General features: G+C 43.3%; 4 protein-coding genes across 4 annotated transcripts; 1 reads left to right on the top strand and 3 right to left on the bottom strand.

The window, feature by feature from the left end:
- Positions 1-3,378: 3,378 nt before the first annotated feature.
- On the bottom strand, positions 3,379-4,581 carry GGI43DRAFT_405924 (uncharacterized protein). The gene has a single exon (XM_083206099.1). The coding sequence runs from the start codon at positions 4,434-4,436 to the stop codon at positions 3,495-3,497; it is 942 nt and encodes a 313-aa protein (XP_083060061.1). The 5' UTR covers positions 4,437-4,581; the 3' UTR covers positions 3,379-3,494.
- Positions 4,582-7,234: 2,653 nt separating this feature from the next.
- Positions 7,235-8,592, bottom strand: GGI43DRAFT_427679 (TauD/TfdA dioxygenase family protein; the record flags this gene model as incomplete). The annotated part of the gene is made up of 2 exons (XM_083208859.1): positions 7,235-8,429; positions 8,493-8,592. The coding sequence occupies 2 exons, from the start codon at positions 8,590-8,592 to the stop codon at positions 7,405-7,407; spliced, it is 1,125 nt and encodes a 374-aa protein (XP_083060060.1). The 3' UTR covers positions 7,235-7,404.
- A 574-nt stretch (positions 8,593-9,166) lies between these two features.
- GGI43DRAFT_427674 (very-long-chain acyl-CoA dehydrogenase) lies at positions 9,167-11,399 on the bottom strand (the record flags this gene model as incomplete). Its single annotated transcript, XM_083208858.1, has 3 exons — positions 9,167-10,950; positions 11,012-11,228; positions 11,303-11,399. The coding sequence occupies 3 exons, from the start codon at positions 11,397-11,399 to the stop codon at positions 9,348-9,350; spliced, it is 1,917 nt and encodes a 638-aa protein (XP_083060059.1). The 3' UTR covers positions 9,167-9,347.
- Positions 11,400-13,304: 1,905 nt separating this feature from the next.
- On the top strand, positions 13,305-15,197 carry GGI43DRAFT_427667 (nucleoside phosphorylase domain-containing protein; the record flags this gene model as incomplete). Its single annotated transcript, XM_083208857.1, has 2 exons — positions 13,305-13,956; positions 14,023-15,197. 2 exons carry the CDS (start codon positions 13,305-13,307, stop codon positions 15,195-15,197), a joined length of 1,827 nt encoding a protein of 608 aa, XP_083060058.1.
- Between the last annotated feature and the right edge of the window lie 53 nt (positions 15,198-15,250).

Here is a 15,250-nt window from a genome sequence, read left to right as displayed (position 1 = left end):
AAATTAGCTCTGGAGCTATCTTGCTAGACTACGTTAACAAAGTTTTAATCTTAGGGGGCAAGAATAGTGTCGTTTGGCTTATGACTTACGATTGTTTGTGTGGCTGATTTCATGCATTTTCATTACCCTGAACAGCTCTTATGTATAGAGCAGGGTTGTAAATTAGTTACTAATTTAGCTACTAAAGATGAATTTTTTAGTAACTAAAAGTTTTAGTTTAGTTAATAGCCTGACTAAAACTAAACTAAAATATTAATCTTTAATAACTACCCATTAGTTCCACTTTTAGTAACTAACTTTAAGGCGAAGCTTTAAAATTAGGCCTAAACCTACTAAAACACCTTAAAAGCCAGAATACTAGTTTTACTAGTAATTACACTTATTTTATATAATAAATAAAATAATAAAAATATTTTTTTTTTAAAAAAAAAAAGTATTATAATAACTGTAAAATAATAAAAAATAACTTTATTATATATCTCTTGCCTTGTTACAGGGGTTTTAGTAGCTGTAAAAATATATTAATTTTAGCTGTATTTTTATAATTATTATAATTTTTTTTAATAGTAGTAAAAGTTAAGTATAACACTGCAGCGCACGCTAAAAATTTAAATAAAAATATATTATATTATTAAAATCCATTATTTAATTGTGACGTATCGTTCCCACGTTCCTATTATATTGTTATAGGGTAGGCAGATTCCCAGGGACAGGCGCGTATATCTATGCTGGCAGATAGGATAGGGTAGGCAATTGAGCATCTGAATGTATCACTTAGTTAGGAATAAGATATTACTCGTATCCAATACTATTATATTGTTAACGACTGACTATCTAAGTTATAATAATGAATGTAATAGACGTTCTTATATAGTAAGCCGTCTTCTTAGGGAGCGCTGTTGCCAGGGTTGTAAATTAGTTACTAAAAACGAAACGAAAACTATTTTTTTCGTTTTTCGTTTCGTTAGTAGGTTGAATAAAACGAAACGAATTTTTTAGTTTTTCGTTACCTATATTACTGAATAATAACGAAAAACGAAAAACGAAACTATTAGTTACTAATGTCGTTAATTATTTATAAGCTATTCCTATTTAGGAAAAATTAGTAAGCAAAATATATTATATAAATATTAAACAAACGCTTTTCATAATATTTTTATTATTAAGCTAGCCTTATAAGGTATAGGGTTATTATAAAAAACGAATTTAGTTACTAATTTCGTTTTTTTTTTCGTTTTTCGTTAACGAAAACTAATTGTAATTCGTTTCGTTTAAACGAAACTAATTTTTTTTCGTTTTTAGTTAACGAAAAACGAATAGTTTCGTTTAAACGAAACGAAAAACGAAAAACTACTAACTAATTTTACAACCCTGGCTGTTGCCCATCGCTCCAGTATCCTAAGGAGCGCTCACGTACGTCGCTCCTCCTGTGATTGGTTGGTCGTGCCGTAGTTTCTCCGGGGTACGTACCGATGTTATAGTTATAAGAGATCGGTTTGTAACATTAATATTAATTCTGTTTTTTACTTGTTTTTTATGCAGTACAGGTAATTTTTATAACTTTTTTATTCTAGATTAGTTAATGCGGATATGTTATTGTTTTTTTCAAGTTTAAATTAGTAGGAAATATATTACTTAGCTATGTGTGCTAATTAATAGGGTATTTTAGTAGTTTTAGGCTTAACTTTAAGGCTGGGCAATAGGACAATATGTCTTGTTGAAAAAGGCAAATGTGGCTGAACGACGAAGGGGACGATCGCATCGCATCGAAAGGGTTATAGGGGTTTTCGTACTTGAGAAAACTAAGAGACATTTCCTTTTTCTTTTTTTAACCTTGATATTGGGGTTGCCTGCTTAGCTTTCCCAGAGCCTGTAAGTAATGCCAGCCTGTAAGTAATGCCAAACGCTAAATCAGATCTAATATTTTAGCTTACAGTTATGACTCTTAGTTTCGGTACTCGTGCAACGTTCGAAGCGACTTATGAGAGTTAGTGTGAAGAACTATCTTCTAGCGCCGGGAACATTATAGTTCGTAAATAGATTTTGGGGGCCAAATAAGGACTTGCTCATGATACAGAGAGACTGTTAGATCAATTGGGGCAAGAGCATTATACCATAATTAATTACTTACAAAATGGCATATCTGTCTACCTTTTGAAGGTGTGATAGCATTATCTTTTCTGATTTAAGTCTTTTACTTAATCCTATTCCAATCCGGCCATCAGTATAGAAGTAGGAAAACATTTTGGAATTGGTAATAAGCTGTTAGCCTGGTAACGTAGGCCTATTTTTTGTTAATTTCTTGAGCGCGCCCTGTATTCGCAACAAGGCGTCGCTATGTAGAAAAGGAAAAGCCTGAAGCGTAAAGAAGATTCTGGTAATGATAGACTGCCTCTTTAGAGTTTATATATACATACGCATGTGTATATGACAAATAATTTTGATATAGTTTCGGCTACTTTACCGAGCTCTCTTAATGACTGTCGGAGGTATTCCTCCAGGCCCCAGCGACAGTATAAGCGATGTGCTTTTGAGCATGCCGAGGCAAATGCAAAGAGTCTTTTGTCAAAGCATCTTGTAACCGAAATTCCACACATTACTGCATGGCGAGAGACTTACAAGGCATTTGGTGCTAAGCCGCAGAAAACTCGCAACAGCTTGGAGGCAGTAACTCGCCGTGCTGAGACTGAATTGCCTCGAATTAACCGGTTGACAGGCATCTATAATGCTATTTCGGTCAGGCATCAAATCCCATTACGCGGCGAAGACCTTGATAAATACGATGGATCACCTTTCTTGATACGTGCCACAGGCCAAGAGCAATTCTAAGCTTTCTCAAGTGGCGAAATGTAGACCGAATTTGTGGCGCCTGGAGAGCCGATCTGGTGTGACGACACTGGAACTACCTGTCGTCGCTGAAATTGGCGGCAAGGTCCACGCACCGCACTATCTGATGCGACCACAAACGTGCTAATCATCTTTGGCGTATTGGAATGACTTTCGGATAACGCTCTCCTTGTGGCTGAAAAGCCCATCTCCAGCAGTGAAATGCGATCAAAGATTAATTAAAGCTTAGCCTATGATTCACTAATGGTTCGAAAGGGAGAGATGGATGTATTTTGTGGTGCTATGAAAATTATACCTGGTGGAGTTTCGATCAGGTTTGCGACAACTTCAGCATAACCAGCGAGAACTAGACTGGCAAGCGGAAAAAAGTAAAGAAGGATATTTTATAGTATTGAAACACTTAGTAAAACGTTTATAAGATATCAATTGCAGAGAGAACCTAGAGCCGCAACAAACAGGCATACTCAACCCTTTTCAGCTTACTTTTAGTTTCAAGTAATTCACTACAGTGAGATGTCGGTTCATTAAGAGCATATTAACGCATATTATCTTCATAATCATAACTATCAACGTAGTAAAACTAAATACTAACATATACATGAATTATAAGCTTGTTACTATCTACGCTGAAACATAGCTGGCATCCATTAAAGCTGGATGACATAGGTGCCATTGGCATTGCCAAACTCATCAAACGAAGTCATGGTCATAGAGTCAGACATGGGAATGGCCTTGATCTCCTTAACATCCGGGCTCAAAGAAACCGTAGGCTTAGGGCCCATGGTGCGGCGGAACTTGGCAGAGTCGCCCATAGGCACAGGCTGGCTGTCAGTGAGACGATTGACACATGTGCCGCCGGGGATGATGGTGTCACCAATGTATCCCTCAAGGGTGGCATATTGGTGGAAGATGGCCTGCCAGTTGGGCTGGATTGTGCCAATACCGCCAGGCACAACCTTATCATATACGGAAACAACAGTTTCCTGAGCAAAGTTCTCCTGCTGGCTGCTTTGTGCGTATGAGTCTGTCACAGCGGAGTCGAGGTTGTAGTTGGAGACCCAGACATTGCCGGTAGAGAAAGGCACGCCGTATGAAGGGTCAAACGCATGAGAATCTAAGCTGTGACCAATTTCATGGAGGAAGACGGTAATGTCGACACTGCCAACCATGAGAGTGTTATCACCGTTGGAGCCGGCTGAGGTGGCGCCGGGAATGAAGACGAAATGGCGAATGAAATCTCTCATGCGAACGGGCACACGGGCAAAGAGGTTGATAATATCAGTCTGGCTGAGAGGAGAATCCTTGTGTCGACAAAACGTCCAGGTCTGAGAGCAGTCGCTGAGGTGAATGTTGAAAGGCGTCACGTCAAATGGTGAAAGTCCGGCACCCTGAACCAAAGACTTGCAGTCTGCAGGAATCCAGCCAGCTCCCCAGACATCTGAAGTTGACGAGGTAATAGCCAAGTTGCTCAAGAGACCTGGGCCTAAAGATGCTAGACCACCTCCAGGAAAGTTTGGCTGAATGACAGGCTTGTCAAGGGTGGCAAGAGCCAGAGGGAGGAGGGAGAGGAGAGAAATCTTGGAAGCCATTTTGACTGTCTATTGAATAGCTGAGGAACTGCTAATTGTTCAATGAGCCGATGTTGTCTAGGTAATTTCCAATATCACAGCAGAATGCAGTCTCTGCCTATATATGCTTAGTTCCTACATCGGTTTGCTTTAAAGCGAATCTTGGACAACACCTTGCAATGCCCGCTCTGTTCCTAGTAAGGAAGGTAGTATGCTTTCGTTTATCGTTTTCTAACCATTGTCTTGGCATCGATGGTAACTTGACTTGGAGAAAACATTCTTTCCAGCCAGGGTCGAGTCATTGGGGTTCTAATTCCCTTAAAGTATACCGATATATTAAGGGGGGGAACGCTAAAAAATGTTAATCCCTACGTCTCTCAAATATTCCATATAGAAACTAACTATATCTGTAAGTGTATATAATGCAGAATCGACAGTTACCGCTATTCCCCGAGTTTTGCAGATGTACAGATTCGAAGTACCCTTGTCCTAGACGTTTATCTGCAAAGAGCTAGTTGACTTGTGGACTAGGTATTTTAGCTTCCTTTATAAGCTAGAGTTTTAACTTGGAAGCTTTTCTCTATAGTTAAAGAAAAACGACGCTAAACGTAATCGATATTAATGCCGCGGCTGGGTTTATGATCCCACACAAGGCAACTGGATTGCGATGTGTGAAAGGTATTGCTTTGCTAGATTCTAGTGGCACTCTTTCTTGCTTTCATAACCATCTGCCTCTTTCAGAAAATCCTCTAACCCTAAGAGGGAATGCTCCGCATGTACAGCCCAACAATTTCAAGCTCATTTGCTATTATATTCCGCCTGTTGCCTCATTCGTAAAAATAAAAACGAAGAGGAGGGGCTACCTCGGAGGATAACGCGCACCATCCACGTGGATTTGCATTATCATCTGATTGTTGATTCTTGTACAGTACATACAAGACACACTTATAGCCAGGATGCAACTTGGTAATCAATATTGGTTCACTTAATAGTCTTCACATGTTTTGAGTGATCATGAATTAAGACATTATCGTAACGTTACAAAATTGCCTAACTGAGTAAGCTTACATCGCAGGATTCCCATTTTTGTGCTGCTGATTAGTCTTATTACTTAAGTGTGACATGATTTTGTTGGGAGCGGGATAGTATTGGCTAGTCCTACTGATATAGGCTTGTTCATGCGACACTGGTGATAAAAATCTATTTTCCCTTCGGCGCACACCATGCTAGATGCTGGTAGAGGTCGAGACACCGCATGGCTGTTTATTTTTGCTTATTCATTTGAAGCATGTTTTTACGAGGAACGAGCAGTAAGTGAGACACAAAGGTAGCCTGACAAGCGGTGTGAGACAACTAAGGCCAATACGAATGCTCAGTAGCTCGATATAAATGTGTGGAATGTGAAGGTACGCTGTGTTTATTGGACGAACGAATGCTTTAATGGCAGAACTCCTTTTCGAGAAGAATCAAGGAAACCCCCGTAATTACCACGACTGCCGATGATGCACACTGCTAATACCGATGGATGGAGGCTTTCTTTATTAGTTAGTTTCCGTCTATTCCACATTAGCCCATGACTAGGTCAACGGCTGCGGGGCGATCAGTCGGCCAAACTACAGTAGCAGCGCATGATGGATGTTGACGCCGCCGTTTTGGATTAACACAGCCCAAACGACGAAGGGCTTCTCCTGCCTCACTATTATAGTCCATAATTGGTGCATTAAGCAACTGTTTGCGAACCTCTTCAGGGCAATGTACAGGTAAACAGGAGTCCACTGCATTAGCGTTGACGCCGACAAAATCCCCCGGTTTTCATCGAATCCTTTCGCTTGATCCTTTAAGACGAACTGCCGTATCTCCATCTAAAGTCCACTGGCACCGAAAAGGAGAAGGAGAACGCGACATTCACGGTTTTTAGACGGAGCATCGCCACCCATTATGCATAATACGAGTTACCACGGCTGGTAACTCCGCATTATATCAGTTGTGGGGCAAGCATTAAGGTTAATGTTGTAGCATCGATGGACGACGTTGCTTTTGATGCTGCAAGACGGTCTCCCTTGATTTGGGAGCTGCCTTTGTATTTTCGAATAAGCGACGGACCGACTTATGCGCTCCAATCTTTGATCTCGATCTCGGCTCCACCTTGAGGTCGTAGCTGGTCACTTGGCATCGATCATATTGATCAGTACAAATGACAGACTGGCAGTGAGGTCCGTACCAGAGAATGAGTGGCGCCACACAGTATTGAGTCACCTGTAGATATTTGGGAAAAGCTTTTTGAAAACGTCATTACAATCTGAGACATGATCTTGTGAGCCGCTAATATACTGTAGAGATATCGGGAAATTAATTAGCCTACGGGTCGGGTGGAGCGATGCAAGGGGGGCATCGTGTCTGGGTCTTTGCAGTTAAAGCAATCTCCCTTCGGATTATCGAAGCTTCCATGAGTCACTGTCGTAAAACTGAGAGAGACAGTATTTAATACCGGCTTTAGTGAACGTGTAATAAAGCGGTGCTCGGCAGAAATGGTTAATGTATAGCATGTGTCTGGCAATACCATTTGACTAAATCAAGCGCTACGAAATATAACAATTTCTTAGTTCATCAGGCATTAGAGAAGAAGGAGCATAGTCAGTGTGTATTATAGCAGATTGAGCTGTCTCTAGTAAACGTAAACTACCCTAATACAGTACAAGAAAATGATCTTCCCTTGCATCCTCGCATACCGGTATTAGGCCACCTGTCTAACGAACAAGACAAAAAGCGTTTACATGTCCGGCCCAGCAACGTTACAGAAGCTGAAGCCTACACATACGGGCATTTCTTTCCTTTCTATTATCCAAGACTCCCATGCTCGTTGACTATCTCTATACATGTACCTCTATTATAGACCAAATTTTAGTCGATATATGCTATTCCAACCCAAATATTTGCAAATATATCTCGACCCTCAAACTGGCTACACAATCGCCCGTCTAAGCACTCTTTACGCAATACCATCTGGACCCAGTGGCATCTCAGTTCCCGAAATTATGCATTGTCTCATTATCCTCACTTCATCTTCTGCCAGCGTACCAACTACTGAATGAAGAAGCCCTCGGTTGTGAAAAATCACAAAGTCTCCTTCCTGCCAGTCATGTGTATAAACTAGCTGCGGTGCTATTCCAGGTCTCTGAAGCCGATACAAGATTCCGCGAACCCGTTCCAAGTCGTCGATAACTTCTCCATTTCCAAGATGCAGCCGCCTTGCAACAGAAGAGTGGACTTGCAGTGCGAGTCGATTAGTCACGGGGTTTCGCCAGCACATGGGGAGGACCTGTATAGAGGCCGGATCTATAGGTGGCAGTTCATCGTCATCGAGCTCTTTGCCTTCAGAGACGAGACCCAGTCCCGTGGGATGCGATTTGGCTGATGCCATCCACAGATATGGGTGAGGGGCATATTCAACCCTGGTGGATCGCACGAATGCTTTGTCTTCCTCTGATAGTAGATCGTACATGGCCTCTCCGCTGGCGAATGTGATTGTACCAAGAGGAGCTACCAGCTCGTCACCGGTGCCATCATCGTAACGAATCGTTTGCATACGTCTCTTTGGCAGCTTGACGGCAAGGATCGTAGTGGCGACAGGTGGGGGCGCACCGTATAAATCAGCATCTATATGCCAGCGGTAGAATCGCGTATAATCCAAGGCGCTTTGGTCCTCTATGACGGTAGAATGAGACGAGCGGTGATGCGGGTATCGTAGTTTCAAGTTTTTGGCGCCTTCATACTCACGAACGAAGCCGTTGCCAATGATTTGCACCTGCGGCTGGTGCGGAACTGTGTTGAGGTCTGGGCTTAAGAGGAAGCTCTTGGCATTATGTTGGTTTTCGTGACCAGAAGAAATCGTAGCAGCCGAATTGAGACGCTGTGTAAACTCGTATTGAGCTCGTGGCGATAGATGCCCCTGGCCTTTCAACACCAGAACGTGGTGCTTATAAAAGGCCTTTGCGAGAATATCAATGTCGGCGTCTGATGGCAGGACTAAGTCAGTTATATGTGCTTGTCAACTCTTGGTGGGATATCATTATTTACCAGACAAGTCCACCAAGTCAACGTCAGAGACATTGGCTCCAAAGCTGATGCTGCTGCCCTCTGCATGGATCATGGGCTCGACTTTTACGTGGGAAGCCATTTATGACTGCGGTCTTGTTGTTTGGCAATGGGATATCTGACCATATACAACTATAAGTCTACTCCTGTGTAGCGCCATTCTTCTAGCTTTTTGGTTGATTCTCAGGTTTATATATGCTATTAATTGTATTTTACTAAAGAGGCTGAGCCTCATCGGATACCGCTTCGGCATTCAGATGTATATTGCGTATGTCGTAGGCGTACTATCGAAACCGAGAGCCGCCTTGTGGAGCCATTCTTCGAAAAGATTAGTGAAAGCCCCCAAACCTGGGGTACTGTTGCCCAGAATAGTTTTAGCGTTAGGCAGTATGACCACTTGGAGTCTTGCTAACTCGCTGAGAAAAGCGCTATTGGGAGCCGCCACCGAGATGCTACTCATTTCAGTCATACTTGGAACAGATTAATCACGCGTAGTCGACATTAAGTTAATATTAGTAAGGCCAAATGGCGAGAAAGCTAGACTGGTATTACTCCGTACATCACTATCAATCGTTGACCTTTGTAATGCCGAGAACCCTCCGTTCGGGTTTCCAAGTAAAAGTACGCATAGGATTAACCTGGGCCGTATGTCGTTTACATGGCGTCTGAAGGAGTTGAACATGATCATCTTTTGTTCTATGCCTGATGATTAATATTTAAAAATTATTTCGCTCTTCTTAGCGATAGAAACTAGGGGTCAAGACATCCCCCAACGCCCAATTCATACCTCAATGGCACCATCTCGGATAAGCGGCAAGGCTCTCTCACCACCATTGCTCACAGGTTAGAAGTTGTCTTCACATGCTCCTCTCCATAGACAATTGAAAAGTCCTTTTCTAGCTCTTCTCTTGTCGTGACACCAGCCCGTTCCTCTGCTGAAAATTTGTCTTCTAGGTAGCGTTGGAGTATCTCTCGCTCGGCTGCACCACCGCTATTGTTTGCATCGACATGCAGCAAAGCCACCATCAAGACTTCTGCTACAGAATACATAAGGTCCCTCGCTTTACCGACAAGATCGGCTTGAGACTCTTTAGCGACACGGGTTTTAACCTTGTCCCACCTTTGCACTACGCTTCGATAACTTGCGGCATCTCCACGGAATGCAAACGCCTGTTTAATGGTGTTTTCCAGCGCATCAATCGACTGCACTCCAGTTTCGGGGCGCTTTAGTGCTCTTATAAAGTCGGTGCTCAACACATCAGTTGTGCCCTCCCAGATGGGTAGCACACCGCAGTCTCTGTACAACCGCGCAATGTTGAGATACTCTTGTTCTTCATTCAAGAGATAGCCAACGCCGCCAATCGACTCCATACAAGAGAAGAGAAGAGTCAGAGCCGAGTTGCACACGTACGCTTTGACCAGCGACGTGAGGACCCTTAATAGTGGTGCTACATCCTTTGGTGTGGGGGTTAATGCTCGTAGCGCTGATGCTGGCCCCTTATCCGCATCGTTTTCCGTCGGATGCTCAGAGAGCCCCAGTATATAGACGGTAAACATGTGAAGCAGCATAAGCCGCCTGTACTCTGCAGTCATTCGTGCCAGCGTCTTCATATGGAGCGAACTGTCGGTTAGTCTCATTCTGGCTCCTCTGCCAGCGCCAACTTCTCTCACCCGCGCAAAAGCTCGTGCGACTGCCAGACCGCGCCCTGCATATCCAACAGCTTGATTAGTTGTGTGAATACGAGTCAAGTGTAGCAGCACAGAAATTTCTTGGATGCCACGATTTTCCTCTCCAATAAGCCACCCACACATGTCTTCAAGCACAAGCTCTGCAGTGGGTAATGACTGAGTTCCAAGCTTGTTTTTGAGGCGCTGAATGCGCACTCCATTAAGGCACTGGCCGTTTGGATCAGGGTTTCCGGACTCGTTCAGAGCAGAAGGGTCGTGCTTTCGAAGAGGCGCAATAAAAGTAGAAAGTTTGCCGGCCGGAGTGCGAGCAAGAAGAATCGTCATGTTGGAATCAGTAGCGGAAGAGAACCATTTGAATCCATTGATGCTCCATGGACCTAGAGGAATATCCTCTTCTTTAGAGGCCAGCGCATTCGTTTTATTTGGACGATAAACCGCCGTCGTCTCGGACAAAGACACGTCACTTCCTCCACGTCGTTCGGTCATCCATTGCCCGCTAGTCCAGGTGCGCTTCGGGTCTCGCGATATCAGATGCTGAAATGCATTTTCGTAAACCCTCTTCTCTGTCTCCGATAGCTTAGACGACAGACTTGGAGTGGTCAGATGCAACTGGAGCATTCGAGCGGCGCCATCCTGCATTCCCGTGGGACACGTAACGTTTGCAGATGAGGGTTCCCAGAGAAGCAGACGAAGAAATTGTCGATTACGCGAGAATCGGCCATAAGGGGTGTCGTAGGCGTCGGCAACAAAACTATTTCGCTCTGGTTAGAACGAAGAGGCCAGACCAGTAAGTCGATGCATGAATAACTTGCCCCTTTGCGAAACCAAACTCTTGCAACTTGCGCCATCCTTCGGTCACAACGAGCTGCCCATGCCACTTTCCAAACGCATTTCGGCCGGAGCCTTTGAGGTAAGGCTTGTTACGCTCTGCATCCGATATCCAGGCGAAAATTCTATCGGTCAAAACTTCCTGGCCGAGCTTTGCTACCTCTGGTTCAATCTGATCTCTCAAATCGGCTGGCAGAAACACTATATTTCTCGGTTCAGCATGGATACTCTCTTTTACTGATTTATGAAGAAGATGGCAATGGCTCGTTTCTCACGTTTAAAGCAGCGCTGGTAGGTTACATCATCGTAGAACTGGTTCGGTAAGGCTGGAGGTTGCTGGAAGAAGCCTTTGTCTGCGCCAGAGGATTCCATTTGTTACAAAAAAGAATGCGTATGTTTCACAAGAAATTGATATATGGCTTCAAATTGAGAATAGCGAAATGATAGATGCAGTGAAGCAATCTAATACGCATGAAATAAGGTTATATAATACATCCGGGCTACGGCTGGCCAACGTTTAATATAGGTTGTCTAATGCAAGCGTGGAGTACTGTGGATAGAGGTGATGATTTGATTACTATTATTCTGGTGTTGGCAGCACGATACCCAGATGATTGACTAAAATCTAAACTGAACTGAGTATGGTGGTACTCTCAAGTCAGATTTTAGTCTCCACCCCGAAGTCCGATAGTCAATGCGAAGCGAATGCGAGGTGACTTTAACTTTACAGTTTACCCAGAGTGTCAACTTTCAACCTTCAATAGCATTGCAAGCCGAGGTAAATGTCAGACGAGAATAGGTTCTCAAAGTGGAAAACATATTGGAAATAACATCACCTGATTTCACACTTTAAATTAAACGGGGCGTACTCCATGTATATTTTTATATTTTCTCTTCATTGGGATATTTTTGAGCTCATTGAGTTTTTAGTTGACATCTGGTCGAATTATCTATTCACACAAAAGGGGCGCATAGAGTGGCATGGAACATGCGATACTGCTTTTTGTATCAACAAACCAACAAGCATCCAGTTTTGATACGAAGTATAGCTAACAGAAAACGAATTTCTGCGTCGGGTTAACCATCTTTCTACTTCTACAACGCATCCTATTCATCGATACAACACCAATCTACAGTATAGATCTAAAAATACTTTGCGAGCAACGTTATTCGGTAATTGTTTATTAATCGCAGCATGAGAAAAGGAGGCCATAGAAGATAAAGTTGAAGCGTACAGTCTCACATCAGACTGAATGTCGGACCTCGGGCGCTATTCCGAACAAGATATTATTATTAATATGCAACAATCCACAACGTGATAGTCCAGTAATTAAAAAATACTTATGAGCAGCTAGTCTACGAGCACATAACACTCTAAAGGCTTAGGCAATTAAGCACAGAATGTCAGTATGGAAAATATTATAAGAGCGAAGGAACTATATAGAGCTTAATATAACGCCATGTCATATTAAACATGGAACCATTTCCTGAGTCAGTCGCTCGACCGCTGATCTCAGCAACCAGTATAGTAAAAAGCGGTTTGCCACTCTAACGATAGCTCAATTCATAGTGAAGAGATCACTAGTATAAGGTGCACCGGATGGCGGATTGGGGCCAAAAATTGATCCATCGTAGTGGTCCATCCAGAAAGCCGATTTGTGCTGGAAAAGATGGGATGTTACGCCGTTGTTCAACTGGACTGGACGTACTTAGAGAGACACAAATTCGGATGATACAAAGAATACAATGCTCTGATTAACAGAATACATGGTTGAGATGATAAGGGCGAAAAATTTGGTATTTGACAGTTATAGATAGTAGGGTAGCAGATTTGATGTAGATCGTTAAAGAGATGGTTAATGTCAATGAATGCTATGGCAAACGCAAAGTCTTATATGGAGAATTGTTAGATATTTAACACGATAGATCTACGGACTGCCTTAATGCAATATTTAACAATTCATCGTTTTAACATAGAGCGATCTGAATTTGTTTATTTATAAATGTTCTCTAATCGCGTGTCCGGTGCAACTTCGTATTACTCTCGCCGTTACTCCTTAGCCTGTCTGAATGTCCAAGTGTGAATGGAGATTCTCTATGCACAGGTGAGCAACCAGATACAAGGGACTAACGATATCTATCATCTTGTTTTCTAACAAGACTTATGGCTAAGAGGTTCGATTATCCGTGGATGTGTAGTTATACACATCTGACACTACTTATAGACAAAGGTATCCTTCTAATATCTGTCTTTCCCGCTGTCGATAGATCGGCAATATGACGACTGAATCGAAACGCGGCGATATCTTCAAGATCGCACTTTCAACAGTTCAAAACACATCCACACAATATGAGCAAGATATAGACGGCCTTAATGATCTTCCACTCGAGTTTGAGCAAGTGAATCTGTGTTTCCCTCTTGTGCGAGACACTTTGCGACACGTCCGGGGCAATCCGGCCTGGGATGAATTTTCTACGGAAATTATCCGGCCCTTGGCTGCTAGTCTCGAAAATAAGGCAAAAATGCTACAAAGAATATTTAGTGATGTTGGCAAAGAGATTGAGAAAGACTCGAACGATGAGTCTGTCTTGGATTGCTATCGCGACACTCTGGTAAACATGGGGAAATCGTACCGTGTCGAGGTCCTTATGCTCGGCCTTTTGAAAGACTCGGATGCGTTGTTTACCAAAGATCTAGTTAAAACTGAAAAATACACCCAAGTTGACGAGCTTAAAGATGCCATTGACAGAATATCCAAGGTGGAATCGTCTGTTCCAGATGCTGATTTCAAGACTAATGGGGCAAATTTTAACCAGCACATTGCCTCTGGAGGAACGGGCAATCAGGCTTACTATGGCGGGCGGGGGCATCATGTCTTTAATGGAAATGGCGCTATCAATAATTATCATGCAACAGCCATAAGCTTCGGTACGGAGCCATAGATATAATATCCAAATCTTATTCTAAATTAAGCTGACTGTTTTCATGTATAAGTCTCCCCTTATCACGACGGTCAAAACGGCCAAAATTCACATCATATGGATGGAAATAGCCGAAACCAGGACCGTAATCCGAGAATAGGCGATCATACTGTGGGCCATGATCAGCTACAGCTCCGGCCCAGCCAGGCACAGAACGAAGGTCGACCGCATGGCCGCGCAGATTTCCAAATCGCCATCATCTGCGCGCTACCGCTTGAGTACGATGTCGTTTATTTACTTTTCGACCAATTCTGGGATGATGATGGGTCGTACGGCCGCGCACGCGGGGATATGAACACTTACACAACCGGCCGTATGGGGCAGTACGATGTTGTGCTGGCACTTCTTCCTAATATGGGCACGGTTGCCGCGGCTGGAGCAGCAGCAAGCTTCAGGTCGAGCTACCCAATTTTACAGCTTGCTTTTCTAGTCGGAATTTGTAGCGGCGTGCCGGGACAGGGCGAAAATGAAATCCATCTGGGTGATGTCGTTATCAGCAAATCCGCCGTTCAATATGACCTGGGCAACCAATACCACCAGGAGTTTGTGATCAAAGATACCGTCGATGACAGTCTCGGACGACCGAATAAGAACATTCGCAGCTTAGTGGCAAGCTTTCAGACAGAACATATAAAGGAGCAGCTGCAACAAAAGGCGTGCTTATACCTGAAAGATTTGCAAAATGCAGCCATAAAGAAGCGACGACGACAAAATTATCAGTATCCTGGGATGGTTAATGACAAACTTTTCAACGCGACATATCGACATAAGCACAGAGGTCTACAACCATGCAACTTCTGTGACAACCAGATTGATGTCTTCTGCGAGAAGGCAGCCAAGGCGTCCTGTGCTGAACTTGGCTGCGACGAGACACAATTGGTACAGAGAAAGAACTTGGAAATGAGAAGTTCAACTGGAGATCCTGAAATATTTATTGGGCGCATTGCATCTGGAAACTCGGTGATGAAGTCTGGCGAGCATCGAGACAAGATCGCTGAGGAACAAAAGGTGATTGCTCTTGAGATGGAAGGGGCAGGCCTCTGGGATGAGATTCCTTGTATTATCGTGAAGGGCGTGTCTGATTATGCTGATAGCCACGGAAATGTCATGTGGCAATGTTATGCTGCTGCTACGGCTGCTTCGGTTCTGAAGGCTGTACTTGGGCGATACACTATGACTGATAGATAAAAAGCAATTTTTGATCCTCTCTGGCGTTATGAGAACATAGTGGACTTCTTTTT

Source organism: Trichoderma evansii (genome assembly GCF_050947405.1).
Source record: "Trichoderma evansii strain SZMC 28006 chromosome Unknown GGI43scaffold_11, whole genome shotgun sequence".
NCBI lineage: Eukaryota > Fungi > Ascomycota > Sordariomycetes > Hypocreales > Hypocreaceae > Trichoderma > Trichoderma evansii.
Note: the sequence above shows the minus strand (reverse complement) of the source record. Positions and strands in the feature narration are given on the sequence as shown.